At 51.5% G+C, this 27,588-nt stretch overlaps 1 protein-coding gene across 1 annotated transcript in view; it reads right to left on the reverse strand.

The window, feature by feature from the left end:
• BCR (BCR activator of RhoGEF and GTPase) overlaps positions 1-27,588 on the reverse strand; it is a 100,778-nt gene that overhangs the window by 39,908 nt on the left and 33,282 nt on the right. Inside the window, exons 2-14 of the mRNA XM_063315852.1 lie at positions 25,159-25,343; positions 22,361-22,465; positions 21,725-21,910; positions 20,843-20,950; positions 19,895-19,955; positions 19,432-19,484; positions 18,354-18,494; positions 9,206-9,327; positions 4,192-4,360; positions 3,434-3,553; positions 1,662-1,737; positions 1,152-1,256; positions 927-1,001 (exon numbers count right to left, since the gene is read on the reverse strand). Of these exons, the coding sequence (XP_063171922.1) occupies positions 927-1,001; positions 1,152-1,256; positions 1,662-1,737; positions 3,434-3,553; positions 4,192-4,360; positions 9,206-9,327; positions 18,354-18,494; positions 19,432-19,484; positions 19,895-19,955; positions 20,843-20,950; positions 21,725-21,910; positions 22,361-22,465; positions 25,159-25,343 (1,506 nt within the window). The remainder of the gene's footprint in view (positions 1-926; positions 1,002-1,151; positions 1,257-1,661; positions 1,738-3,433; positions 3,554-4,191; positions 4,361-9,205; positions 9,328-18,353; positions 18,495-19,431; positions 19,485-19,894; positions 19,956-20,842; positions 20,951-21,724; positions 21,911-22,360; positions 22,466-25,158; positions 25,344-27,588) is intronic.

A 27,588-nucleotide genomic window follows, 5' to 3' on the forward strand; every position in this document is an offset into this window, starting at 1 on the left:
TGAGATGGGTTAGTTGAATCCCCCATTGCCACAGCATTTCCTATACCCCTCAGCCATCTGACCTGTGAAGATTTTACCCATATCTTCGACTTCTTTGACAGAGTTATTTAACAGATTGATAAATGCATGCATGCGCTCACAAGCAATACAGCTCATTTCAGTTCCTAAGAGATGGTTGTCTAACCTTTCCTAGAACACATTCACCTCTCTTATATTAGGAAGAATTCTTTAACATTCAGTTGGAATTTTCCTTCTTGTAACACAAATCTATTACCGTGACCAGGTAGAACTGGCCTTGACCTTCATGATGACATCCTTTCAGATACTTAACAAGGGCTCTCTGTTCTCCTGCTCCCAATGCTAAACATTCCCAATTCCTTCACTCTCTCTTGGCAGGTCATTCTCATGGCCCTTCTCTGCACCTGCTCCAGTTCGTTCTGTTCCCTTCCACTCCCCCCCCCCCACTATAAACCTGTGCAGTTGATAGCTGTTTCCTAAGTACATAAGTTTGCATTTCATTCTGAATCTCGTTAAATTTTAACTTGGCCACCTCACCTCTAATTCCAGATCATTTATGAACACATTATGAAATTCTGATTCCAATAGAGGTGACACTGCACATATTTTTGGTGTGAAAATATGCCATTTGTTCTCTATTCTTTCTATTCCAATTACCTGTCTTTCAGAGCCCCTATGAGTGTTTGGACTAACATAGGAAATCGTTAACAAATGCCTTTCATCCCGTTTCATGAAGACCATCACCATTTCCATTCAGCAACCCTCTGTAGGTCACTCAAGTTCTGCTTGAAGAATAAGCAGGACCTTTAAATCAGACCCACTTTTAAGCACCAAAGAGGGCACACTGTCCTATTTTGTACAATGGTTATTCCACCCCTTTGCACACCCTGTCATGCATCTGCACTCACTTGAGCTCTGCTTGAAGCCAGTGGCGGAATGGACAATGACATTCAGGAATCCATAGAGACCAGAGGGTTCATCATCTGTGGTCAGAAACATACAAAGGTGATAGTCTGGGGGAGGATGGCAGTGAACAGGGGGAGCAGGAGCCCCTGAAATCCACGGCAGGTGGCTGGGCAGATTGAGAGTGGGCTCTGTTCAAAGCACACAGGAGGTCCTTCTCACACACTCACCTTCCTTATTAATCGTGAGGGGAATGTGATGTACCGTCTGAAGCTTCACACAAGAATTTGTCAGCATCTGGAGTTCCACCGATGTCAGCGAAAAGCTTTTGAAGCCTGCGGTGCAGAAGAGAATGACATGCTTGGGCCCCTGGGAATGACACGCTTGGGCCCCACCCCGCTTCCATCTGTGTGGACAGTGCAAAGCCTTCTCTTGCAGCAAGCGGCCTAGCTCTCCCCGGGAGGCAGCAGCACCAGCACCCATTTAGCAACGCGGACCATCTGCAGGAGCCCAGCGCAGCGTGAGATGCAGCCGGGACGCCCGTCCTCGAGGCTTCATGGAAGGAGAAGTGCTAGGAGACATTTCTGCGACCAGCAGGGACCACGTACAAGACCCGCCCCACGTCCCCATCTGCCCTTCCCCAGCCCAAGCTGTGATGCACCTCTACAGGCATACGGGCGAGCCCTGGGCACCCAAACGCCAACCAGCCAACCCGCAGGAGACCCCGCCAGGGCACGTACATTTCTTCTGCTGCTCCCGGATAATCTCCCGCCACTCTGCCCGTTCGTAGTCTGAGGAGATGAGAAACGTGTAGCTCTGCGGGAGAGAACGCAGGGGATTGCAACACACAGAAAACATGATCTCAGCGTTACCTGGTTTCCTGCAGCAACGCTGCATGCCCAGGGCCTCCTCAGAAGTTTCCTCCCCTGTAACTCAGCCAATGTATTTTTCACTGCTTCAGGTTTATTGAAAGAATTAAAATACGATGCATAATGCATGCACCACAAAATGCAAAAACATATAAACATTTTTAGTTATATAATCCACGGCGTAAGACTACCCAACAAGCAATAGTAAAGGGCATAAAATAATAGCTCCCATGTACACAAAGCACCATCAGAAAGTGAGGCATAAGAGGGCTTTTTGGGGCTCTGTTTCACATAATTCTTGGCAAATCCTCACCATGCAGAAGCTTTGCAATTGGCTGGTCTGAATGATATTTAATACTCTGCCAGGTAAATATATAGACAACTAAAATGGACTGTACAAAGAAAAAGAGAGCATTGTACAGTCCTTGCTTAATGACCACAATTGGAACTGGAATTTCAGTTACTAAGTGAAGTGGTCATTAAGCAAACCTGACACAATTTTATGACTTTTGCAGCAGTCGAGCAAATTACCACAGGTGTTAAGCAAACCACATGGTCATTAAGCGAACCACACGGTTCCCCATTGATTTTTCTTGCCAGAAGCCAGCCAGGAAGGTTGAAAATGGCGATCCCATGACCATGGAACGCTGCAACGGTCATAAATGTGAACCTGTTGCCAAGCGCCCAATCACGATCATGTGACCGGGGGGATGCTACGACGGTTGTAAGTCGGTTTTTTCAGCACCGTCATAAGTCTGAATCATCACTGAATGAATGGTTGTTAAGTGAGGACTACCTGTAAGGCACATGGGTCTCATGACCAGCAGCCACAAGGAGTCGACCATCTGGGCAGCCAGACATACCATCTCCCTCTGAGGATGCCCAGGCTGAGGACGCTTCCCATGGCTGGGAAGGCCATGAAGGGAGCCGAACCCCTGCAGGACCAAGGCTGGAACACTTCAGCCACCCTGGTGGGGCAGCCTGGGCACTGGAAGGATTAAGGCTGCCCAGAAGGCTGAAGCCAGGTGGGAACAATGTGGGTGCCAGTAGCTGCTGGGTGTGGAGGCTCTCTGGTCTGCTGACATGATCCCCAAACCTCTGGACCAGATGTGGCTGCCGAGGGGGGCTCTGGCTGGACACCGGGATCCCCCTTCTGCTCGGCCCTTGCACCCCTGACAGACGACTGCTGGGCTGAGGCTTTGCCACCCGCTGCAGCAAGCAAAGTGACTAACGGGAGCCCTGTGAACTCCACGCCAGGGCCTGGCAGCGTGTAAAACCCTCCCGAGCTGCCCAAGGTCCGGGGCAGCTGATCACAGAAGGGACTCTCAGGAGGGCAGTTTCCGCTTCACACGGAGGGGTATTAAACAGGGCGAGGCAGAGAAAGTCTCCACTCGCAGAACCAGGAGGGAGCAACGGCATTTCCAAAGAGGACTCAGAGGAAACCACCTTCTTTGCCTCTGAGCCTGGAGGAGAGATCTGTGACACCCGGCAAACCGCTTCCGCAAACGACTCTTTACTCGGGAAATGTGCACCCGCGCGTTGCCCCAGGTCTAACCGGAGGGTTCTGTGGGAAACACGGGATGTTCCATTCCTGGAACCAAGTTTTGTGCACAGCTAGCTTAGAAATCCAGAAGCCCACTCACTTTGCCATTGCGGTTATGCACTCGGAAAGCCATATTAGGAGACATCAGGAGAAGCAGGGACTCCTGTTCAGACAGCTTCTTCTTCAGCCTCTCCAGGTTCTTGCTGCCCTTATTAGCCCTCTGAGGATGAGAGAAGCCCACACAGGGATTACATTCTGTTCTCCTCTGTTCGCAATTCAGGGGATGCAGGGAACTCAGATCTAACTTCCTCAAATCACACGTCCGGGCGGAATCTGGGTTCCACAAAACCCATTAGACCCTCGTAAGCCCGATTCTCCTCCTGCTTCATCTGGAAACAGCAGCAACCGGGGCTCTGATGCCCACAGAAAAGGATATCCAGTTTCTGGAGCCCAGAGAAGAGGAAGGGGAGGCCCCTTCCCTGTTGCTGCCTCCGTGGTCGTACCAGTAACCACCAAGCGAACTGCAGGACTCAGTCCCACTCCTGGGTGCCGAGAGAGAGCCTGAGCTGAGGTTTTCCATGGCGCCAAGCGTGCCTGGCCCCCCAGATCGAGCCACGGCAGAAAGCCAAACCACGTGGCTTTTGCACCAAGGGCCAATCTGGCTAACTGTTCAGCTGCCTGGTTTGCTTTACAAGCAGCCGGCCAACCAAGTCACTCTGGGCATTGTGACTAAGAAGCCACAGTCCCGAGGCAAATTAGCATTTCTTAACCTAACATTTGCTAGTCTGTCCAGTGATACCGAAATAGTTGATGGCTTATCACCACCCAAACCACTCCAACTTCCTCCTCCAGCTTTACTTTTTCACGCTGGATGTCACTCTTGAGTTGGGAAATCTTGATCTTCATGGCATCCAGCTCCTCGTCTGGCACGAGGGAGATGTTTGGCATAGTCTCTGAGTCATCCACCATCTGGAAACTGAGATCTGAGAGGGGTATGTACCACTTACAGTCATACTGCTGGCTTTTCCTGCAAAGGCGAGAAGGCTGAAGGTTAGCGAGCCTTCCCTGACCTCCCCAATCCCAAGGGTCTGGCAAGAGAATGTGAAGCCATCAGCAGCAGGCATCTGGTCAAGCTGTTTTTTGGAACTGCTTGCATGGACTTCTCTCTCTGGCACACGTTTCAAACTGCTCACCTTTCTCCTTCGCTACCTTGATGTTCCCTCTATTTCTAAAACTTGCCTGAATGCCTGGCTATGTGGAATCTATCACATAAACTCAAAACCCCCATCTAGAAAATAGATAAAAGTGTGGAGTCCTTGGTGCTCTCTGAGCCTGGTTGTTTCCTTGCAGACGTTTCATTGCCAGACTCGGCAACATCTTCAGTGCGAAGAGGGAGTGGGCCTTGCTCTCAGTTTATAGACCGTGGCTTGCCCTGCTTGTGTTGGTGGGGGTGTTGTTCTCTCCTTGGGAGTTCCTTGATTGGACTGTTGTTTGCTGCTGGGTTGATTGCCTGAGTTACAGTCCAACCTGAGTAACAATCCAACCTCCCACAAGAGAAGCTGTGTAAGAATAATGATTCAGACGAGTACTTACACACTGCAGCAACTCAGAAAACCAGAAAAAGGAAAAAGATCATCTGTACAGCATCTTCCAACAAAATGGATACCTGCTCAACTTCATCAAAAAGTGCCTCACCACCCAACCCACTGCAACCCAACCGATGGAAACAATGAAAAGGATAACGCTGCCATACATCAGAAACGTCTCAGAAACCACCAACAGACTGTTACAACCACATGGCATCACCGTAGCACATAAACCAACTAAAACTCTTTTGTCTGTCTGTCTGTCTGTCTGTCTGTCTATCATCTATCTAATTTGTCCCCGCTCATCTCCTCCCATCAGGGGACTCTGGGTGGTTTACAACAATCGATTAAAAACAACAACCATAAAATACAATAATAAATAATATAATACAATAATAAATAATAAATAATATAAATAAAGGTAAAAATAAAGAATCCAGGTGGTGAAGAATCTAAAACAGTCCAAGAGTGGGAGGAGTGGTCTATAACAACCATCCCCATGTAACTCTATTCCCCTCTTCACCCCAAGCGAGGCAGCAGAACCAGGTCTTCAGACTCCACCAAAAGGCCAGGAGCGATGGGGCAAATCTCACCTCCGGGGGCAGCATGTTCCACAGGGCGGGAGCTACTGCGGAGAAGGCCCGCTTCCTGGACCCCGCCAGATGAAATTCTCTTACAGACGGGGTCCGCAGCATGCCCTCTCTGCACGACTGGGTGGGACGGGTTGATGTAGTGGGGAAGAGGCGGTCCCACAGGTAACCTGGCCCCATGCCATGTAGGGCTTTAAAGGTGATAACCAACACCTTGAATTGGACCTGGAAGCAAACTGGTACCCAATACAGCTCGCGCAGCAGTGGTGTTACATGTGCCCTTCTGGGGGCACCAAAAACAGCTCGCGCAGCTGCATTCTGGACCAGCTGGAGCTTCCGGATACTTTTCAAGGGTAGCCCCATGTAGAGCGCATTGCAATAGTCTATATGAGAGATAACAAGGCTATGAGTGACTGTTCGAAGGGCCTCCCGGTCCAGGAAGGGGCGTAACTGGTGCACAGTATGTAGCTGCACAAAGGCTCTCCTGGCCAGGGCTGCCACCTGCTCTTTGAGCAGGAGCCATGAGTCCAGGAGGACCCTCAAGTTATGCACCGGGTCTGTCTGGGGCAGTGCAACCCCATGCAGAACCAGAGATGTTAATGTCCCGGATACAGAAGAACCATTAACCCACAGCCACTCAGTCTTACCAGGGTTCAGTTGAAGCCTGTTGTTCCCCATCCAGGCCCCCACAGCCCCCAGACACTTGGAGAGGGTAGTCATGGCATCACTTACTTCACCCGGGATGGAGATATACAACTGAGTATCATCAGCATACTGATGATACCCCATCCCATGGTGACGGATGATCTCGACCAGCCGTTTCATGTACATGTTAAAAAGGAGAGGGGAGAGTACCAATCCCTGCGGCACCCCACAAAGAAGGGGCAGTGGGGCCGATCTCTCCTCCCCTATCAACACTGACTGGGATCGGCCCTGGAGGAAGGAGGTGAACCAGCGTAAAACTACGCCAGCCACCCCCAACTCCCTGAGCTACCCCCAAAGGATACCACGGTTGATGGTATCGAAAGCCGCTGAGAGATCAAGGAGAGCAAGGATGGATGCACTGCCTCCATCCCGCTCCCGCCAGAGATCATCCATAAGTGCGACCAATGCCGTTTTCATCCCATAACCGGGCCTGAAACCTGACTGAAAGGGGTCTAGATAATCCGTTTCCTCCAGGGCCCTCTGAAGCTGCAAAGCCACCACTTTCTCAACCACCTTCCCCAAAAAGGGGAGGTGGGAGACTGGGCGAAAATTGTCCAGAACAGTAGGGTCCAGCAATGGCTTCTTGAGGAGGGGGTGCACCAGCACCTCTTTAAAGGTCGCCGGAAACACCCCCTCTCCCAAGGATGTATTAACCATCGCATGGACCCAACCACATGTCACCTCCCAGGATGCTTTTACTAGCCAGGAAGGGCACGGGTCCAGATGGCATGTGGTGGCATTTACTGTCCGTAGGATCCTGTCCACTTCCTCAGGTCCAACAGGATCAAACTGCTCCCAGATAACTGGGTAAGCCCATTCCCCTGGTATCTCTCCAGACCAAGCCTCATGCCTGGAGTCCAACTTGGAGCAGATCCGAGTGATTTTGTCCTGCAGATGCTCAGCAAATTCCTCTGCACGGCCCTGTAGGTGGGTCACTGAGCCCACCTTCCCCAAAAGGGATCGAGTGATCTTACAGGGCTGCTGGGTGGCATTCTGCAAATGCAATAAGAGTGGAGAAATACTGACGTTTCGCCACTCTTACTGCCACAAGGTAGGCCTTAATCGCGGCTCTAGCTTGTGTTTGGTCGGGTTCCATCTTTGTCTTCCTCCAGCGGCGCTCTAGGCGTCTCTTAACCCTCTTCAAAACCCTCAGCTCCTCCGTAAACCACGGGGAGTGCTGGGTTCGATGGGACAAGAGAGGCCGCACAGGCGCAATCCTGTCCAAGGCCCCGGCTGCCTCCCTATTCCAGGCAGCAGCCAGGGACTCCACCGGACCGTGCAGCAGGTCCTCAGGTATAACCCCCAGCTCCCTCTGAAACTGCACTGGGTCCATCAGTCACCAGGGGTGGACCAATCGAATGGGTCCTGCCTCCCTGTGGAGGGGGGTGGCATAAGAGAATCTCAGGGCCACCAGGGCGTGATCTGACCATGACAATGGGGACAGATCTAACTCTCCCCTCAGATTGCCACTGCTCCGACAAGAAAACCAAGTCTGGGGTGAGGCCACTGTCTCGAGTCGGGTCCTGAATTATCTGGGACAGGCCCATGGCTGCCATGGTAGCCATGAACTCCCGAGCTGCCTCCGAGGCCTGCCCCAGGGATGGCAGGTTGAAGTCCCCCAGAACCATGAGTCTGGGGAACTCCATCGCCAACCCTGAGATGGCCTCAAGCAGCTCAGGCAGGGAGGTTGCTATGCAGCAGGGAGGCTGGTACAGCAGCAACACCCCCAATTGTTCTCCGGAGCCCAACTTGAAGAACAGGGTCTCACAGCCGGCCACTTGTGGAGCAGGGCCCCTGAAGGCCACAAGAGACTCTTGGATGACAACACCCACCCCTCCTGCCCTGCCCTGGAATCTTCAAAACATCCTAAGCAACCCAAAAGACCCAGTAGCCCAGGAAGAAAAAACAGGAGTTATTTACAACATACAATGCAAAGACTGTAACAGCCACTATGTAGGACAGACAGGCAGAAGACTGGCAGAGCGCATCCACGAACACCAACTGGCAGTCGGAAGACACGATGAGAACTCCTTAATCTCACAGCACATGGACAGACTCAACCGTACTTTCAACTGGGAAACTGCGAGCATCCTAAACCGAGCCAAATCCAAAAACGCCAGAGAATTCCTGGAAGCCTGGCACTCAGACAAAGCAGCCATCAACAGACACATGGAGGTAGACCACATTTACACACCCTTCAAAAGAGGCAATAGAAAAGCCAAAAGACCAGGACACTCCCTTGCCAGCAATCAACACCCAGATATGCAAAAATCAACACTAGGATTAACACCAGAGGAACCATCAAACAGCACAATACACCCTAATCAAGGAACTATAACTCAGGCAATCAACCAAGCAGCAAACAACAGCCCAATCAAGCAACTCCCAAGGAGAGAACGACACCCCCACCAACACAAGCAGGGCAAGCCATGGCATATAAACAGAGAGCAAGGCCCACTCCCTCTTTGCACTGAAGATGTTGCCGAGTCTGGCAATGAAACGTCTGCAAGGAAACAACCAGGCTCAGAGAGCACCAAGGACTCCAGAGTTCAACCCTGAGCTACAAATATTCGCTTCGATAGATAAAAGTGTGATAGAGAACTTTGGTTGCAAGGAAGCATTTCATAGACAGTTACTGGAATGTCTTCGGCTGCCTCGTAAAAGCATAGCTTTCCAGCTATGCAACCTTCCTCTGCAATTTCCACCTCATAAACATCACACAAACTTCAAAGCTGCAGGCTCCAAGAAGATTCCAAGGAAATGCCCAGAAGTGCAGAACATCGGGGGCTGGCAAGGACATAGGCTCTAAAGCGGAGTTCTCCCTCCTCGCTTAGCAAGAGAGACCCCCGGCACGTGTTCAGAAACCCTATTTTTGAATCCCGGCATCCAGCCCAACCCCAAGGAAGTTCTACTCCGATCTCGGGGTTTGCCTCTGCTGCACCACCCACCCACCGCTCTTCCCCTACATAACTGCTTCTGGGTGGAGCTCACCCTCCAATCTGTTTCTTGAGCTTGGCACAGAGGAACAGATCCGTGAAGAGAAAGACATGACGCAGCTTTCGAGATCCCTCCACCAGCTCCACCATGAAGCTGTCCTTCAGGAGTTGCCGGTGCTGTCAGGAAGAAAAAGTTAGGCCTGTTAGTGTGAAGAGAGGGTACAAACAGGGCAAGCCTCGCTGTGTTCTCAATTAGAGGGGGCACCAAATGGTAGCCTCTGCCAGTCTAGGATAGGAAAGATGGCCAAGATAAAGCCATAACCAGACCAATGAGGAACTCAGCAAAGACGATAAGGACAGCTGTTTAGCCTTGAATGGTCAGAGCAGATGTTAAACAAGGGGGTCTAAAGCTGAAAGGAGAAGGAAAAGAGGGAAGGGTGCATCTCCTAGCTAGGGGAGTAAGAAGCAGCCGCCTGGAGATGCCTGGTAACAGCAACCACTTGTAGTCTACAACTGGACTGCCCAACCTGCCCCCAAAGCAGCCCATAGGGGCCCTGTAATGATTGCCTATCCTAATATACTCAGACTCACAAGCAGGAGCTTAATAATATCTGGTTTATTAAAGAATAGCGTGCAAATACAAAGAAAGCTGAGAATGAGCAAAAGCACGCCAAATACGAACTAAAAACCCTCAGTGCAAACGTAATCCCTCCCCTCGCCCAACTGTTTCAAATTCCCCACCCCAGGTGCTGGTAACGAGTTCTGCTGATCTCCTGGGAAGAAAACCTTGAACACACTAGATAACCCAAACACATTCCATTCCACTGAATACAGATAACAAACCCAGTAGGAGGAGTCCTCCCAAACAGAACCCACGTCAGCAACTTGACATGCAAAATGTTACAATGTACAATGCACATTGAAACGGTGAACATGACATACCGCCCCCCCAAAACAAAGTCAAAACATCAAGGAGCAGGTTTCAAAGGGTAAGCTAGATGAAAGCGCCTAACTAAAACAGGAGCGTTAACGTTGCGAGCAGACACCCACTCAGGGTGTGTGGAGTGCTTCCAGCGGATAAGGTACTGAAGGGTGCCACGAAGCCTGCGGGAATCAAGGACGTCCTTCACCTCAAAATGCTGCTGCCCGTCAATCATGATCGGAGCGGGGGGGGGGGGGGAGGCTGGGCATGCCAATGGGAAGAGTGGCTGACAGGCTTGAGCAAGCTGCAATGAAAAACAGGATGCAAATGTTTCAGATTGCGAGGTAAATCCAACTTAAAAGTGACCGGATTTACAATGCCAATAATGGGGAAAGGGCCAATAAATTTCAGGGCTAACTTTCGTGATGGCTGTGGGGACTTTATGAATTTGGTGGAAAGATACACCTGATCGCCAACTTTAAAATCAGGCTGAACATCCCTTCGCTTGTCCCCGTGCAATTTGTAAGCAGACTGGGCATCAGCCAAAGCCTGCTGAATCACCGGCCATGAATCAGCCAGTTGAGCAGCCCAATCAGAAGCAGAACAGGGCTGGGTAGGAGGTTGTGGCAACTCAGGAATGGGCACGAAGTCCCGCCCAGAAACCACACGAAAAGGGGTGTGCCCCGTGCTCTGATGGACTGCATTGTTGTAAGCCACCTCAGCAAAAGGGAGCAAATCAACCCAATTGTCTTGTTGGTAATTTATAAATGCCCTTAAAAATTGTTCAAGGGTCAAATTTAAAACCTCCGTAGATCCGTCAGTCTCAGGATGCGAAGCAGTGGACAATGCCTGCTTGGTGCCAATCAATTTCAAAAATGATTTCCAAAATTGGGAAGTCTGTGACCAAATGGGAGGGGCTACCGTGGAGCCGGTAGATGTGTATTAGAAAAAGGCGTGCCAATTGTGGGGCGGAAGGAATAGAAGCACATGGAATGAAATGGGCTTGCTTGGAAAAGTAATCCTTGACCACCCAAACTACTGTCTTCTTCTGGCTGGGAGGAAGGTCAACAATAAAATCCATAGAAATCTCCTCCCAAGGGTGGGATGGGCTCGCCACTGGCTGCAGGAGTCCCTGCGGTTACCCCCTTTTACGTTTTGACATGGCACACACAGGACAGGAAGCGACATAGTCTTTCACATCGCACCTGAGTGTGAGCCACCAAAACTGGCGCCGAACCAGGTGCAACGTTTTCACAAACCCAAAGTGCCCAGCAACCTTATCATCGTGAGAACGGGTTAGGATTTCAGCCCGCAACTGTTCAGGCACATAGAGGCGGTTCTGCGTCCAAGCTAACCCACTGTCAAAGGAAACATTGTCTCTGTTCACCTGCAACCAAGTATCAGATTTCAGTGTCTGGAGAAACTGTTGTTGCAATTGAGAGGGAATCTGCGTCCTCCTCCCTGCCGGCGAAACCGGGGTCAGAGGCAGCTGCGCACGAGTTTGGCTGCGAGTTACAGCCTGCAGACCCAGCTGTGGCTCCGTCCACACAGTACCCACAATCTCAGTCGCATGGACAGAATCTTGGGGTAACCGTGAGAGAGCATCAGCAAGGAAGTTCTTCTTACCCAGAATAAACTTCAGCTGGAAATTGAAATGACTAAAAAATTGAGCCCAGCGAATCTGTTTAGGACTGAGTCTCCGGGGGGTGCGGAGTGCTTCTAAATTTTTACGGTCAGTCCAAACTTCAAAAGGGCATTTAGCCCCCTCTAAGAGGTGGCACCATGCTTCTAAAGCTGCCTTAACTGCAAAAGCCTCCTTCTCCCAAACATGCCACCGCCGTTCGGTCTCAGAAAACTTCTCGGACAAATAAGCACAGGGCTTCAAGTGATTGTCAGAATCTTTTTGCAGCAAGACCGCCCCAATTGAAAAATCAGAAGCATCTACTTGAACCACAAAGGGTCAAGTGGGATCGGGGTGCTGCAAAATGGGTTCAGCAGTGAAAAGGATTTTAAGTTTTCCGAAAGCTGCCTGGCATTCAGGTGTCCAATTGAGCACTGCCCCTGGGTTCTTCACCTTGCGTGTGTCTCCCAACCCCTTGGTACGTAGTAAATCAGTAAGGGGCAAGGCAATTTCAGCAAACCCCTGGATAAACTGGTGGTAATAATTGCTAAATCTGAGAAAACTTTGTAGTTCCCTCCAGGTACGTGGGCGTTCCCACCCCAGGATCGCTTGAATTTTAACGGGGTCCATCTCAATGCCCTTGTCAGATATCCCATATCCCAGATAGTCAAGTCGAGTTTTGTGAAACTCACATTTAGAAAGTTTGGCATAAAGTTTGGCACTCCTAAGCTTGCTAAGCACCTGCCTAATGAGGTGTTCGTGCTCCTCCTCAGTCTCCGTGTAAATCAAAACATCTAGATACACCAGTACCCCTTGAAACAAATGGTCATGTAACACTTCATTAATCAGTTGCATAAACACCCCGGGTGCTCCTGCCAACCCAAAAGGTAGGACTTTGTACTGGAAAGAACCCAACGGACAATTAAAAGCAGTCTTCCACTCATCCCCCCCTCATATGCGGATGCGGAAATAGGCTTCCCACAAATCCAGCTTGGAGAAAATTTTGCCCTTTGACAAATGGGCTAACATGTCCTTTATTAGCGGCAAAGGGTACTTGTTTGATATTGAGATGGCATTTAACCCCCGGTAGTCTGTACAGAGTCTTAGCGTGCCATCCTTTTTGTCACGGAACAGCACGGGGGCTCCAACTGGAGAATTCGCTGGTTCGATAAACCCCCTGGCCATGTCATGAGTAAGGATGGCGAGCAGGGGGCTCCCATCCAGACTGTCAAGCGCATGCGTAGCACTGATGAATTGTTCAGCCATTCAAAGAGACACAGATCGGGACCGCCTTAACTCTTGGGGGTTATATGTCTGGGTTTTCCCCACGCTTCTTCAGTTTGTTAGGATTTCTGTTAAGTACTAGCAATAAATATTAGAGACCAGTTCCTTGTCTCAGTGTGTTTCCTGGTTGTTAGGACAGGCCAAGTTTTTATCAACAAAGTCCCGCAGCGCCTCAAGCTCTTTTTGAGTCATTGCATAAATCTTCGGCTTGGGCAGTTGAGCGTTGGGGACCAACTCTATCGCACAGTCAGTTTTTCGATGAGGAGGGAGTTGGTCCGCTTCCATCTCCCCAAACACATCAGCAAACTCCTGGTATCTATCCAGTAAGCCCTCCAGAGGTGTCACACTGAAATGTGGAGTTGCCACCACAGCCCTCCCCACCGCAGCACAAGGAACTCGGTCCGCCATAGGGGCTTGGTAAAAGCCATCTGGAAAAGTCAGAGTCCCGTGTTCCCAGTTTATGTAGGGGTTTCTTTGGACCAACCAGGGAATCCCTAGGATGACCAAGGGATGACCAATCGGTGCCACTACAAACTTTAATCCCTCACGGTGGCTACCTAATTGCAATGCCACCGTTCCTGTCAAATGGGTCACCACCACCACCACCCCTGCTGTTGAACCATCCAGTTGGGTGAAAACCATGGGCTGCTGAAGGGGGAAGCTGGGTAGGTCCAAAGCAGCAACCACATCATGACAGGCCCAAACTTAGATCATTGTAGATGATGGGCACAGCCTGCATTTCTAACTCTTTATTTCTGAGATGGGAAAAGCCCTATGACTTTGTTTCAAGTGTGGGACAAAACAGCCCTACTCAAAATGTTGCAACCTGGTTGTGTAATGATGGAACAAAGCTTGAAGCACCTCAAGTGTTCTACAGAGCAACCGATGGGAACTCAAACCAAGCTTGACTATACTTTTTGTCCAATGGCCATTAATATAGGTTGGCAATTCTCCACGCTCAATGCTGCTGTCTATCAGCTGATCCACAGAAAGAAAAACCAAGAGGGTAATTCTTAAGTATTTTGGTAGTTCCTAACTATTTTGGTTTTTAGGTTTTGCTGAAGTCAACCGGCCAAAATTCAACACATAGAAATAGTTCCCAAGCCAGTGGTAACTTAAAAACACGTTAATTATAGGGCTCAAGGGTCTCAGAACACTTGAAACTGCCCAGTGTATGCCCCGTGTTCTGGACAAAACTCTAGAAATGCAGATATTTTATTCCAAGCTGAGAATACATGGAATGATTGTTTTGAACCTGCAGTATTTTGCACATCATAAATAAATGGATAGCCAGGAAGATTACAGCCAACACCAGGACCTATCTTTCTCTTTCAGCCTTTTTAAATTGCGGAAGGTTCAACTGCTAAGTAGCCATCACTGAGTCCAAAGGATCTTTCTTCACTGCCAAGCTGGAGGGCTCTCCACCTTCCTCAAACCAGCATGAAATCTGCTGTCCCATCGCCCTTCCTCTCCTGCCTCTGTTGTCTCCGTTTCCAGTTGTTGCTGTCACTAACTTCTTTCCAAGGTGACAAAGTCTGAGAGATTTTACACACCTGGGGTGGCCATCAGATTTTGTCAGAAGGGAGTCCTGGAACAGCTGTGGAGAACTTAAGCCTCTCCCACTCACAAGGTGCAGACAAGGCGGAGGCAGCATTGTGGAGATGTATCAGAAAGAAGAGGCTGCCAGGGCAGGTTTGTTCCATGATTGCATGCAAGTGAGGCAAGGCACAACTGATTCCACCGTGGTATTGTTTGCCCAAAGGGTAGCAAATTCAACTTTTTAGGCAGGGTATGTCAAGGTCCTTCCTCATGGCAGAAAGTCTAGAGTAAGAGGGACTGTCTTCAAGCTACTTATTGCTCACCCAGGACTTTTATTACTTTGAGATCCCTCAGTTAAGATTAACTGCTCTGCTGAAGGAACCTTGGGAGATACAGTTCCATAATAATACTGGAAACATTTAAAGAAAAATCCTTCACCATTCTACCCAAATTACTGGCTGCACGCTATGGCCATGCTTAAGCCAGATTCAAAGCAGTTCACTTCTCCAGTTGCTGAAAGCTGATCTGGCTTCAATCCAGACAAATTCAGGGAAGCCAGAGAAACAGCGCCATGACCTCGCTTCTCCAAGCAGGTGACAAGCCTGAGACTATAGAAGGCAGCTCACTATTCTGGGACGTTTGCACTCCAACCACTAGGCGAAAATCGCCAATGCAACGTTAACCCTGATAAGGAGCGTTGAGTCACATGAAGTCGGCAGCCAGGCAAGAGTGGTCCTGGTTGGCCTCTGAATGAGGGACCATCTAAAAAGTCCAGGGCCGCAGGCTAAGCTAGGAAGTTGGAAAACCGCTGAAAGCAAGCAGTGGCAAAACACTTCCATACCTACCAAAAGAACTACACAGAAGCATCCCCGTACGTCACAGGGGGTCAAGCTGACGACGATTTTACTTTGCCTTTTTATTTCCATAATATTTGAACTAGAACCCACTCGAGGTCGTGTGTTTCCAGGAGGAAGGACAAGTAGCTTCACTCCCAGAAGAGTCTGGTGCCTAACCAGGACAGACGCTGGAAGCTTTCCTCACCAGGATGGTTACAGGCTATTATTGCTCACGGGTTTGGCCCGGCTACCTCTAGGGACCAGCGGTAGAGAGTGGCCCAACCTGAAATTCCCTCTGGGCATCAGAGAAGGAAAGGAAAGGAAGGCAAGTGGGGCGAAAGCCTAAGATGGTGACTCGAAGAATTACAGTTATGAATTACAGCAGCACCTCGTACTTTTCCATATGCCAGAGTGAGCAGCACAATCAGCTGCTGCAGGAGCAAGGTTCAGAGCCTCATCTCAGGGTCTGCGACCCCTGACCAAAAACAACATCACCCCAAGGTATGAACTCCTAATGAAGCTGGAAGACTGGCATCAGGGTGCCACCCTGCACTGCCCTGAGGCTGGGATGCTTCAGAGAAGGGGTCGTGAGGCCAGGCTGACTCTCTCTTCCGTGTCAGCACCCTAGACCGATGGCTGGACCATCTTCGTCCAGAAACGCCCAGTGAAGAAGGCCGGTGCCTCCTCCACAGAGTTTATCGCAGTGTCAAACTGTCTGCACTATGAGGAAGGTTCTTTTTAAAAAAGCAGCAGCAGCAGGAACCTGTGTCCCTGTGGCTTAAACCCTCTATTCCTGCACTCTGAGGAACTGCGCTCTCCGAACTGTGGAGAGCAGGTCTCGGTCTTTTTTCTGTGACATCTTTCAGGGCGCCCGACAGGCACCTTCTGTCACTGTTTCTTGGCCAACCTGCCAGCAGAATTAAGAGTTTGGACAACCCACCTGGCAAATCATGAAGTGAAATGAAATGGCGTACCCCTCTTCCATCTAAGTAGCAATGGCTGGGAGAAGGGCAGCAAAGGAATCCTATAAAAAAATCCTATAGAGAGCCAGTTTGGTCTAGTGGTCAAGCTCCAGGCTAGAAACCAGGAGGCTGTGAGTTCTAGTCCCGCCTGAGGCACGAAAGCCAGCTGGGTGACCTTGGGCTGGTCACTCTCAGCCAAACCCACCTCACAGGGTTGTTGTTGTGGGGAAAATAGGAGGAGGAAGTAGTGTTAGGCATGTTTGCCGCCTTGAGTTATTTATTAAAAAAAAAAAAAAGGCAGGATAGAAAATCAATTAATTAAATAATTAAAATTAAAATAATCACAGCAAGTCAAGGCACCGCTGGTGTCAAGGGAGGGCACAATTGGTTCTAGGCTTGTAACAAGTTAAGGAAAGAGCGACTTTCGTGAAATTAGTTGCCCCAGGTGCACCTGGGGCCTTTGGCAGAAAGGAGATGCCGCCAGAGCTCTTCCAGCACCTCTCCTGTTTGGGACTGGGCTGCAAAGCAGGCATTCTGGCAGCTGTTTTGGACCCTGCAGTCACCAGAGGGCAGCGGGAATTTGTTCCCCAAACTCCCAGCAATCCTGCTTGGTAGAAGCAGCTCTTGTTCCTCTCACCAAAAGGGCTCTACAAATACTACGGCTTCGCTGTCACAAATGCCTTTTTTGAGAGTTTGGAGGCCATAGAAGTCCATAAATCCATGAACAAACTTTTTATCAAAGAAAATAGCAACAAAAAACCTATCTCAACACAAACAATTTTTAAAAATTGTGAAATATTAAGTGTTTCCCTGGTAAAATATTTCTTGATGTGCCCTGGGAACCAGAGCTGTCCTCTTTTTCCTGTGTTTGTAACTGTTCTATAGGTGCAACTAATCCTCTCTGATACATTTTCAAACACACCACCACCACTCCGCAAACCTAGGACCACTTGGCAGAAGGGAGTGCAACAACAGTGCAGGTGACCAGGGTGGAGGCCCTTGACTCCTACCTGCTCCCCCACCCCAGCTTTGGTGGGTCTCTGCCAAGGCGAATAAGCAGGGGGTCAGCTGCATAAGCACAGCTGGCTAGAAAGCAAGAAGCCCCTCACCATGCCCGAAGAGCAATGCATGTACGCACACACACATACACACCGTCAGGATGCAGGGGAAGAGGAGACAGGCTCGAGAGCAAAGCGTGCCAGGGGGATTCTGCCCTTCTCAGCAGCATGGAGAGAAATAGCCTCCCTGTGGGAGTTGGCCTCCTCTCACCTTAGACGCCTTGCACCCCTGGCAGGTAGATGTTTCTCAAGGGGTTCTGGGCTAGAACGCATGGCCAGGAGGTGACCCATGGCAGGGAATTCAAATAGCCAAAAGTTTGGCTTGGCTATCAACCTTCCCCCAAACCCCAAGACACCAGCAGGCTGACAGAGAAACGGGCGGTCTGCTCCAGCTGCCAGGATCAGCTGCATCTGACATTTCACCACTGATTGCCTTTTACAGAGAAAACGGCTCCCTTTCTCCTCTTCTTCTCTTTCACCTGCATTGTATTATCACACTTGCAAAGGGGGAAATGGGGCCTTGCCAGGGCCTCTGTAATGGAGCTACGCCTGGAACCTGGGTCTCTGCCTTCCAGCCACCTCAGCATTGGAGTCAGGCTGGTTCACATCCCCTACCCCCCACCAGGACTTTCTGGGCCAAGAGGACACCCCTACTCCAGGCACTGCTGGCCTGAGGACTTCCCTGTCCTTTCAAGGTCTGAACATGCAGCATATCATTGGCAAGAAGGGATGGATGCTTGCTTGAGAAAGCTGCAGCCATCCCACTGCTGCCACCCGGACAGCCTCAACAGCCAAAGCAGGGGACAGAAGCGGCGGGTGGTCTGGAAGAGCGACATGTCCGTCTTTTGTCCCAGCACCGCCTCCCCCCGGTCAGCACTCTTGCAGGCTGCAAACAGCCACCCCTTAAGAGAAGCCCTGCTAGCCCGGCGAGAGGCCTGCCTGGTTTGGCGAGGAGGTGCCAGAAGCCCCTGGGGCACTCACCTCCCCTTTCTGGACAGTCATGGATTGCCTCCTGGGGGTGATCTCTTCATTGATGCTAGAGAGGAAGTTCTGGGAGATGCGGAGTGCGTCCTGCAGGAGCAGATAGTCGGGGTGACTTGATGGGGTGTGCTTCAGTAAATCCTGCTTGTTGAGAGGGAGGGGAGGACAAAGACACTCAGAGCACAGCACGGACAACCCAGGTGGCCTCACTTCCGAAGGCTTGTCTAGGCCCAGCCACTGGGCACGTGCTTCTTATTACAGCCCTCAACCAACAGAGTTGAAAGGACCTGTCGCATCCAAGCTCCTACTTTACGCAGGAATTGAGCCTCCCAGACAGATGGCTGCCTGGGCTCCGCTTGGACACAGCCACCGACCTCCCTCTCACAGGTCACCGACTTCAGAGCCTCTGTGCATTCGGAGGCTTTTCCCTATGCTGCTGAATTCTGCTCTCCCCAACAGTCATATCTGTAGTTCCAGCTGCTGATGCCTCTGGCAGCCCAGAGCTGGAACTGTGCCGAGGTCTCGCTTCATCTCAGCCGAGAGACGAAGAAAGAGCTCGGCGAGTTATAAACCACTGGGGTGCTCCATGAGTGGATTCCTGGCAAAGCCGTAGGCGGTTCTGCATGGAGCAGTTGCTGCAGAAGAGCAGACGCCCCTATTCTCTGAGCAGTCAAACACATCCTTTTTCCTGTCGGCCTTGTCTTTAAGAGTCCTCCAGGGTTCACCAAACCTCTTCTGCCCGCTCTCCTGCCCCAACCAGACTAAGCAGGAGCCGTGTGAATGTGATTCAGTGTACTGTGGGAACCCAGTCACTATTTTACAATGCTGCATGAAGCAGCCCATCAAGTTCAGCCACAACGTGGTTCACGGAGCACGTCGGGGGAACAGAACACCTGTGCTTTGCTAGCGTGCCTTCCCCAGTCGATGGGAAAAGAAGATGCCGTGCTTTGTGGCGCATCCCGGTGACTCTTTTCATCCTTGCGTTATGTCTTGCTTGTGCATTGACTTCTCTAAAACCACAGGAGCACCTCCAATTCCCAACAGGAATGGCACCGCAGTAGCATTCATGGCAACTTACGTGGAGCACAAGCGTACTGCGAGTGACCCGATCCACCGGCTTGTAGAGGAGCGCTGCGGGGAAATAAAGGAAAATGGGAGGCTGTACAGCAGCACAATTCTTTGGGGAACAAAGTAATCCAAACAGGGCAAGAAAAAGGGAGTACTGAGCAGAAGTACTTTTCACGGGAAATCCCTTCTTTGACAATGTGCCTGCTGCAGTCCTTTGCAACTTGCCTGTGCTGCTCCCCAAGGTTAGTCAAGCCCTTCCCATCCCAGGCACGGGAGGCTGCCACAGGGCGCAGAGTCCCCCTTTTGCAGCTAAACCCCAGTACTTCACTCCAACAACTAGCACTGCTGCTCAAAAAGGAGAAACCGGCCAGCCAACCAAGCCCTGGTTACACAAGTCCCTCTAGAACAAAAAACCCAGAGGAACCACTGGCATCACATGGAACTCAAATCCATGGGTGCACCACGCTACTTACTTTCCAAAGAGTTTTTTGTTGTCTGGTCTCTTGCATCCTTGGAGCTTCTAGCTTTGAGATTCTACAAAAGATGAGCAAGACAAGGCTCCAGGTTAATTTTCTTCAGTGTGCTAGCTGTTCCTTGTCTGCCAACAGATGTTCCCTGGTTTGCACACCAAATCCAGATGAGTCACATTATCTTTCAGCACAGGAAGCACCAGCTCAGTGCTTACATCCTCTTGTCATAATGGTTGCCACCACCTCTGTGCAGGTTCTCCCCTTCCTTTTAGAAGAACACAGTTCACCGGGGGCTTGATAAGTAGCTCAGACAAAACTAGCTGGAATTTCACCAAACTAGGGACACCTATGAGCCTCCCATCTTAAGTACCCATCATTGAAGGCCAACAAAAGAGTAGGTAGTGATGGACCTCCACCTGCTCCCAAGTGCCCTTCAGAGGGAGACAGTTCAAGCCCAGCTGAGAGATACCTCTGGAGGAAAAGTGGGGGAAGGATTTTGCTTGAAGGGAAATTATTTCCCTGATAAAAGCCACACTGGAAGGAATTCTTCAAAATCAATTGTAGGAATATGTACTAAGGAAGAAGAGGACTCCACCGATTGGATGTGGCTCCTCTCCCACAGCTCAAACTTAAGTTGGGTGAGCCAAAATTCAGGCAAGTTACTCCCCAGTTCCAATGAGGGCCCTCAAATTAGTCGGTTTCTGTAGAGGACCCCGGCGTGCCGTAAACCAGAAGAAGCCCCCCTCCATCAAGGCATCTCTCCAATCTCCATCCTCGCGGCTGAGAGACCCTAACTTGCAGCACCGGTTCCATCATGGGTTTAACCCAGCCGGGGGCAGCAGAAGAGTCTCATCAGATCCCTAGGAGGACCCCCACTGGCAGCCGGCAGCCATCACCCAGGAAGATGCGAGGGCTCCACACACCCTGTGCACATCGCGCAGCCTCGCTCACCTCCGAGATTTCTGCAAACTGCGCGTTGGCTTGGCAACACTTCTCGGCCGTCTCCATGGCAACCTCATAGTTATCCACGAAGGCCCGGTACACTCCCAGCTGGCTGGCCTGCGGGGGGCAAACGCGGAATGAAACCAAGCCTGGAGCGGAACAGCGGGGGGAGAGAGATGGCCGCCAGCAGTGCCTGCTCAGGAGGCTGGCTGGAGATCTGGGGGAAGCAGAGGACATGTTGGGATGAGCCTCCACCCTGAGACTGGCAGGATGCCTGCCAAGCCAGAAGCAGGAGACATGCCCCACCTGGCCCCACCACCTTTGACGTCCTGGGGAAAGATGGGCCCTCTTCTCAGCCAAATGGCCTCTTTGTTTGCTCTACCCCAGTGTTTCCCAACCTTGGCAGCTGGAAGATGTGTGGACTTCAACTCCCAGAGTTCCCCAGCCAGCCATGCTGGCTGGGGAACTCTGGGAGTTGAAGTCCACACATCTTCCAGCTGCCAAGGTTGGGAAACACTGCTCTACCCTAAGCTCACTGGGGAACAGGCAGATGCAACAGTCGTAAAGGTCTAAAACTGGACACACATCTGTCTCCTGCTCTTCCTTCAGGGAAGTGGGGATGGTACTGCAAGGAAGGTAGGCTTGGAGCCATCCGAGGAATGCTTTACACCTGAGGAAGAGGGAGACCCAACACGATACCACCAGGGCAGCATCTGTACAGTCGCCCTTCTCCTGGACAGGGAGCAGCCTGCAGCATGGTGCCCTGGAGGCCTTCCTTTCTCCCAGCTGGTTTCCAGTGCTAGGCACCCTCTTCCCACGCTGCACGTACCCAGCAACACAGGAGAACCAGGACCCCTCAAGCAAGAGGCCACCAGGAGACGTTCTGCTTACCAGCTTCTGGAAGAGGTCGCCCACTCGCTGCTGGTGGCTCCACTGGTGAACACGAGGGAAAAGCCCATCGTAGAACTCCTTGTGGATTTCAAACAGCTCAGGCACTTTGAAGAAGATGGTCTCAATCTGCCGGCTTGTCAGCACCGGCTGGGAGGTGGTGGCAGCTGCTTTCAAAGGCTTCATGGGCTGAAAAATGAAAGACTTGGCTGCTACCTGCAGGCCACAAACACGTGGCCCAGCAGCATCTTCTGGGCATCTGTTCTGCTTCTTCAGGCATCTCCCCTTGAGGAAACGCTGGAGCTCTTTGGGGACAGTGAACAGTCCCCTCAGCCCTTTCTACTGGGAGGCACAAGCAGCGATGTCAAGAGTCTCGTGCCACCCCACCCCACCCCACCCTCAGCAAGAAGTGGCTTAGACCATTAGAAAATGAGCAGAAGCTGCAAAACAACATAGCAATGTTCTTGCTCAGCTCCCATACTACTGAATGGAGCTTGGGCAGGAGAATGTTGTTACCCTGGGGAGAGGGCCCCCTTGGTTGTTCCTCCCCAGGTCCAGAACATCTTCAGCTTACCCAGAGAATAAAATCTCCCTCCCTGCCTCCCTCTCACCCACTTGCCCACTCCCTGGTGCCCTTACCAGCAAGAGAGCCTCAAGGTGGCCTAAGTAGGTTTCCTCACTGGCCAGGATGCCTGACAGGACCCACTTCCTCATCTCCAGACCCTTTTCCAGGTCCGGCTCACTCTAAAGAAAGGAAGAGCAAGTGGGTCAACGGGAGGCGCAGTCTCCTGATGCGGGCCTGGAGACGTGGCTGGGATGAAAAGTGCCAGGGCTAAAGGGAACGATGAGGTCTGCAACTGGGGGGGGGGGTCTGCTCTCCCCTGGAAGAAGGGGCTAAGCACAGACAGGGACACTGAGGCACAGATTCACTGCAACGTGCTTAACCTAGCCAGCTGCTGGCCGCTGCATCCCCACTGATCACTGAGGGTGGCAGCTGCACTGGATGGGTGTAAGCAGCATCCTGAGCTGGGTTCAGATCACACCCTGGGAGCCTCGGCAGGACAGAGCCAGAGAGAAACGGCCAGCCCCAGGCTGTTGCTGGAGCAAACAGAATCCCATCTGGCTTGCGAGGAGACAGAACCAGGTCCTCACTCCTTGGCCCCATCCTCACTCTCACAGCATCCCTTCCGCACAGAGCCCCTCCCTGCTGAGACTGTGGAACCGAACCCACCTACCGGCAGTAATGGCTGCCATGCCAAGATGGGGGGGCGGGGGCACAAGAGGAGACCAGGCAGGGAAGTCCCACCCTCCCTACCAGCCCCTCACCCCCGCCCCACCAGGTTTGCATTCACTGGATCTCAGGAGACCAGGGAGCCAAGGCGAGCCTGCCCCCCGGGGGGCCCAGGCGCTTGAGAGCCACCAGTGCTGGCTCTGCTGGCACGGCCTCAGCAGACGTGCCCAGCCAGCCAGCCAGGAGGAGGAGGGCCGGGCTTCCTCCCTCAGAAAGCACTGCAAGGGACGGAGCAAGAGCTCCACCGAGGAACACGAAGGAGGAGTGGGAGCAGAGCCAGCATTATTTATAACTCGCCAACGGGTTATCCTTGCCAACCTCAGCTCAGGAAGGGCTCGCCTATTCAAGCAAAGCCATTAAAGTGGCAGAGAATAAAGAGATGGGGGGGGGTGGGAGTCAGAGTCAGGTAAGAAGGGAGCCCAGCCGCAAGGATGGGGTCTGGGCACAGAAGGAAAAGGCTGGCAGCAAGGGTCGCTCCCTGACCTGGCAGGATTTTAACTTCAAAGCCACCATGCAGGCCCCTGCTAAGCACCCCCGCGTCCCCCATTCTGGGCCTGATCGCTCTCCTGGCCTCTGCAAAGCAGAGTATCTCTGGTTCCTCCTCTCCGGGTTGAGGCTGGGAGAGTCTCTGCAACTCCAGGGGGACACAGCCTGGCAGATGAAAAGGAGAGAGGGGCAAGCGGAACTCAGAGGGGCAGGACTGCCTGCCAGAAGCCAGCTGGCACTCCCTAGACTGCCCTCTCCCTCTGAGAACGTGAAATACCAGCAGCTTTGCAAGGGCTCCCTCGGGTGCCCCTTCCAGACCAGCCTTGGAGGCCTCCTTCCTCAACTTTTCCTCCGCCCTGTGGGAGGACACAGGGAGGGCCCCTGCCAATCTCTGTGCCTGGCATCTGCCAGAGAAGCCCTGGCCCTCTCAAAGGCAGGCCCTGGGCCCTGCCCTCCATCTGCCGAAGGCCTTGCTCCAAGCTGGCCAGAGGAACCTAGAAAAGGCACAGAGAGCTTCTGCCGGCGAGATATGTGTCTGAGCTGCATCTTCACAGCCAATTCTTAGTCGCCATCATTGGTATCCTCGCTTTACTCCAAGCCCCAAGAACACAACACCCCGAGAAGCAAGGCCCAGCAAGCGCAGACAGGGAGGAGGGGGTCCACGTGCATGAAATGAGGGGCTTCCACCAGGCAGTCCATGAGCAAAGGGAGCCCTACACTCTGCTGGGCTCCACTTCCTTCCCTCTCAGGGCACGTAGGCCCTTCAGGGATGATGACTGTGGCCGGCTCCTTGGCAAGCAAAGGACTGGGAAGGTGTCTGGAAACGACAAATTCAGTTCAGCCAGAACAGCACAGAGAAGCCTTCCTTCACCCGGAAGGGAATTCAGCAGGAGGGGAAATGAGGACCCCCGTGGCTTTCATGGGGAAAAAAGGACCCCTGTCCTTAACTCAGGGACGGCAGACGGTGTCTCAGGGAAGCCCTCGGTCGAGACAGAGAGACCCAGAGCCAGGGAGGTTTGCTCCCGGCCCCGGAAAGCAGAGCGTTAGTTGCTCAGCACAGCTTGGCAGAGACCCCCTGGACAACAGAAGTAACTGGGCAAAACAAAACGGGGAAAACAGAGTAAGTTTGGGAGGTGTGAGAAATGGGGAAAGGTGTCTGGGAGGAGCAGCAGAATCCAGCTTTGCTTAGCAAGCGTAACTTTATCTCCTGCCAAATGGAATCAGGAGATCTTTCTTTCCCTCACACTTCTCTTCCCACAAAAATGTTCTCTCTGTTTCTGGCCAGTTTTTATTTTGTGTGAAGTCAACAGTACAGCCCAAGTGGTCAAAATGTCCTGACTAGGCCAACCCCGCAGGAGGAGTGGTGTAGATTCCCAAGCGGCTGTGTGGCTTCTAAGCCTCTGGCTGAGTTTGACACCCCCCGCTTACTCCAGAGTAGGTGGCCCTGCACAATGGGTGTTCATACTTCCAAGCATCGTCAGCAGAGCAGCCAGGCTGAATGCGGCTCCGGGTCCCACTATCAACCCAAGGCATGGCCAAACACCTCTCTCTGTGCCACTGGGCAAACGCGGCACCTCTGAACCCGCAGGGTTACACCCGTACATACAGACCCAAAACTCCACCTCCCCTCTTTGCCACAGGCCACGCTGCAGCAACTCACTGATTTTGAAGACTCCAGGGATCCTGAAGAGAACCCATCTCGACTGCCTCGGCTCTTGGAGCTAAGATGGGGTGAAGAAGAGGGGGAATCATCAATGAAGGGCATCACGTCATGGTGGTGCCTCTGTTCTTCAGCTCTGTCCACGTCAAAAGCATAGCCAGGTGGCATGCCACCGAAAGGAATATCTGCAAAAGGAAGGAAGGCCAGAACGGGAATGAATGGCCTGGGGTACAAACAGCATTCCTGTGCTCTTCCTCTTGATCTCAGCCTCCACAGCTGCTCGGTGGATCCCTGATCATTCACATTTCCAATTCTCCTGCAGAAAGGTCTCCAGGAGACTTGCTCATCTGGCACCAATCCCTTCAGGCAAATTTCCTGATCTTTCCAACGAATGCATAATTGAAATGAATTCAATTCCAGAGCATGCAGAAAAAAGTCTTGTGACTTGGAGCAGGATATGGCCAGAGAACAAAGCTACCCACGTTGATTTTGTTATGGTCCAAAGTCCACTAGAATAACACAGATTTGACCCTCCCAGCACAAACCTGTGGGGAAAATGTAAGTCTGCATTTGGTAGATTAATTTGAAGCTGCAGTTTTGATGTTGTGACTTGTGGCTCCTCTCCAGACAGAACTAAAAGCCCCGAGAGGTGTCCAGATCCATCGGGCAAAGTCACTTTACTTCAGAGGACAAGGGAGAGTCCCCATGGGGGACTGGTGGTTCTCCTCCTGCCCGGAGTACCCACCAAACTGCTATTCCCAGCATTTGCACGTGGACGTTCATGATGGAAAAACACAGAGATTTGGGGATCCAAGCACAGACAGCCACCACAAACCGAAAAGGAAAACTCCACTGGGAAGAAAGGCCAGAACAACAAGGGAGTCCATCATCACGCAGCAGCAACCTCAGGATTTATTTGCCGAACACCCTTCAACCAAATTGCTGATCCGGGGCAAGACGGAAGGCTGGCTTGTCTGTTCCCAGAGGGGCCTCCATGCCCCTCCCTTCCACAACATAGCCCATCTGAACAAGACAAGGTAGTAGAAAACACGAACGTAGGAGCTACTCCACCATCAGCTCCTTGAGGAAGGCTGGATCAGGAAACAGGCCCACAAGCCTGACTGGAGCTATCTTTTATAGATCTGGGCTCAGGTAACAGAACTGTGAGAGCCTGATTCAATTTCCCTTCCCTCCTTCTGGTGCTCTAGTGAATCAGGGAGGACAAGAATCAGTCTGAGTTTCTTTCTCTGTTTCCCAGACTTAAAGCATCTTTTGCAGCTGTGGCCTCTGCCTAGTTTCTCCAAGATCATCTCTGGGGCTTTTTACATCTGCGCAGAGGTCAAATCATAGACAGTCATGGTTTATGGATTTATTTTCCAGCTTCTACACTACTTCTGTCAACCAACTGCCTCAAAATGTGTTACAGCCAGCAAATTCAAAACAGAAATATTTCCACGTACCACGATATTCATATATACTAATAACATGTAACGTTATAGTGGTCTGCACAATCCTACACTAAACACAAAAAAATAACTGGACACACAGTAATCCAGCAGCATTCAACATCTTACTTTGCATAAGTGATCAGTCCCCAACAGTCTTTTGCAATCACACGGGCTCTGAGAGGGGGGCCCTCACAGGCAGAGCCCCCTCAGAAAATGCCCCCTTCTGAACCCTCCTGCCAGACGTCTCAGCAAGGGGAAACTGCAGCAGGTGTCCTCTGCACGTCCTGAGCATGCAGATTCTACCTGGAATAGGCATTCTTGGGTATCCAGGTCTCATCCGATGTAGCATTTTAATGGCCTTGAATTGCACTTAGGAACAAAGAAACTCGAAGCCAATGCAGTTCCCACAGCAGTAATGTAACACTGATGAGTCCACTGAGACATGAGCACCGGCGGAAGTTTCCATGCAATCTTTGCAGGCAGAAATGAACTGACTGACTGAAAACAGGGACATGAGTGACTATCCTCAACGTATACCGCTCCAGGAACAGCCACAACCGGTTCCTCAACCGAAGCTGTTCCTCACCTGGGTTCTAGAACAAGGGGCAATCCCTAAAAATAAGGCAAGGCCGGAAGCCCTCCTCACAAGAAGGGTCGTGGCCCATGAGAAACTCCGGTAATGGCTCAGCATTGGAAAATTCCACCCCGTCACAAACCGTGCTGCTCCTGCACAAGTAGCTGAATCCACTGGCTCTTCCCTGCAGACAGATGTGCTCCCCCCTTTAGGACTATTAACTCCTGCAATCACTGGCTACGCCGGCTGTGGCTGACACATACTGAAGTCCACACATCTGGAGCACCCCTGGCTACCAACCCTGCTGTTGATGTTTGAACACAGATAAACACTAGATCTCATTACACTGACACCAAATTTTAATCAATATTGGTTTTCTTCAAATTAAAGTGGTGGTTGGTAAACCGT

Source organism: Candoia aspera, chromosome 15 (assembly GCF_035149785.1).
Source record: "Candoia aspera isolate rCanAsp1 chromosome 15, rCanAsp1.hap2, whole genome shotgun sequence".
Classification (NCBI taxonomy): Eukaryota; Metazoa; Chordata; class Lepidosauria; order Squamata; family Boidae; genus Candoia; species Candoia aspera.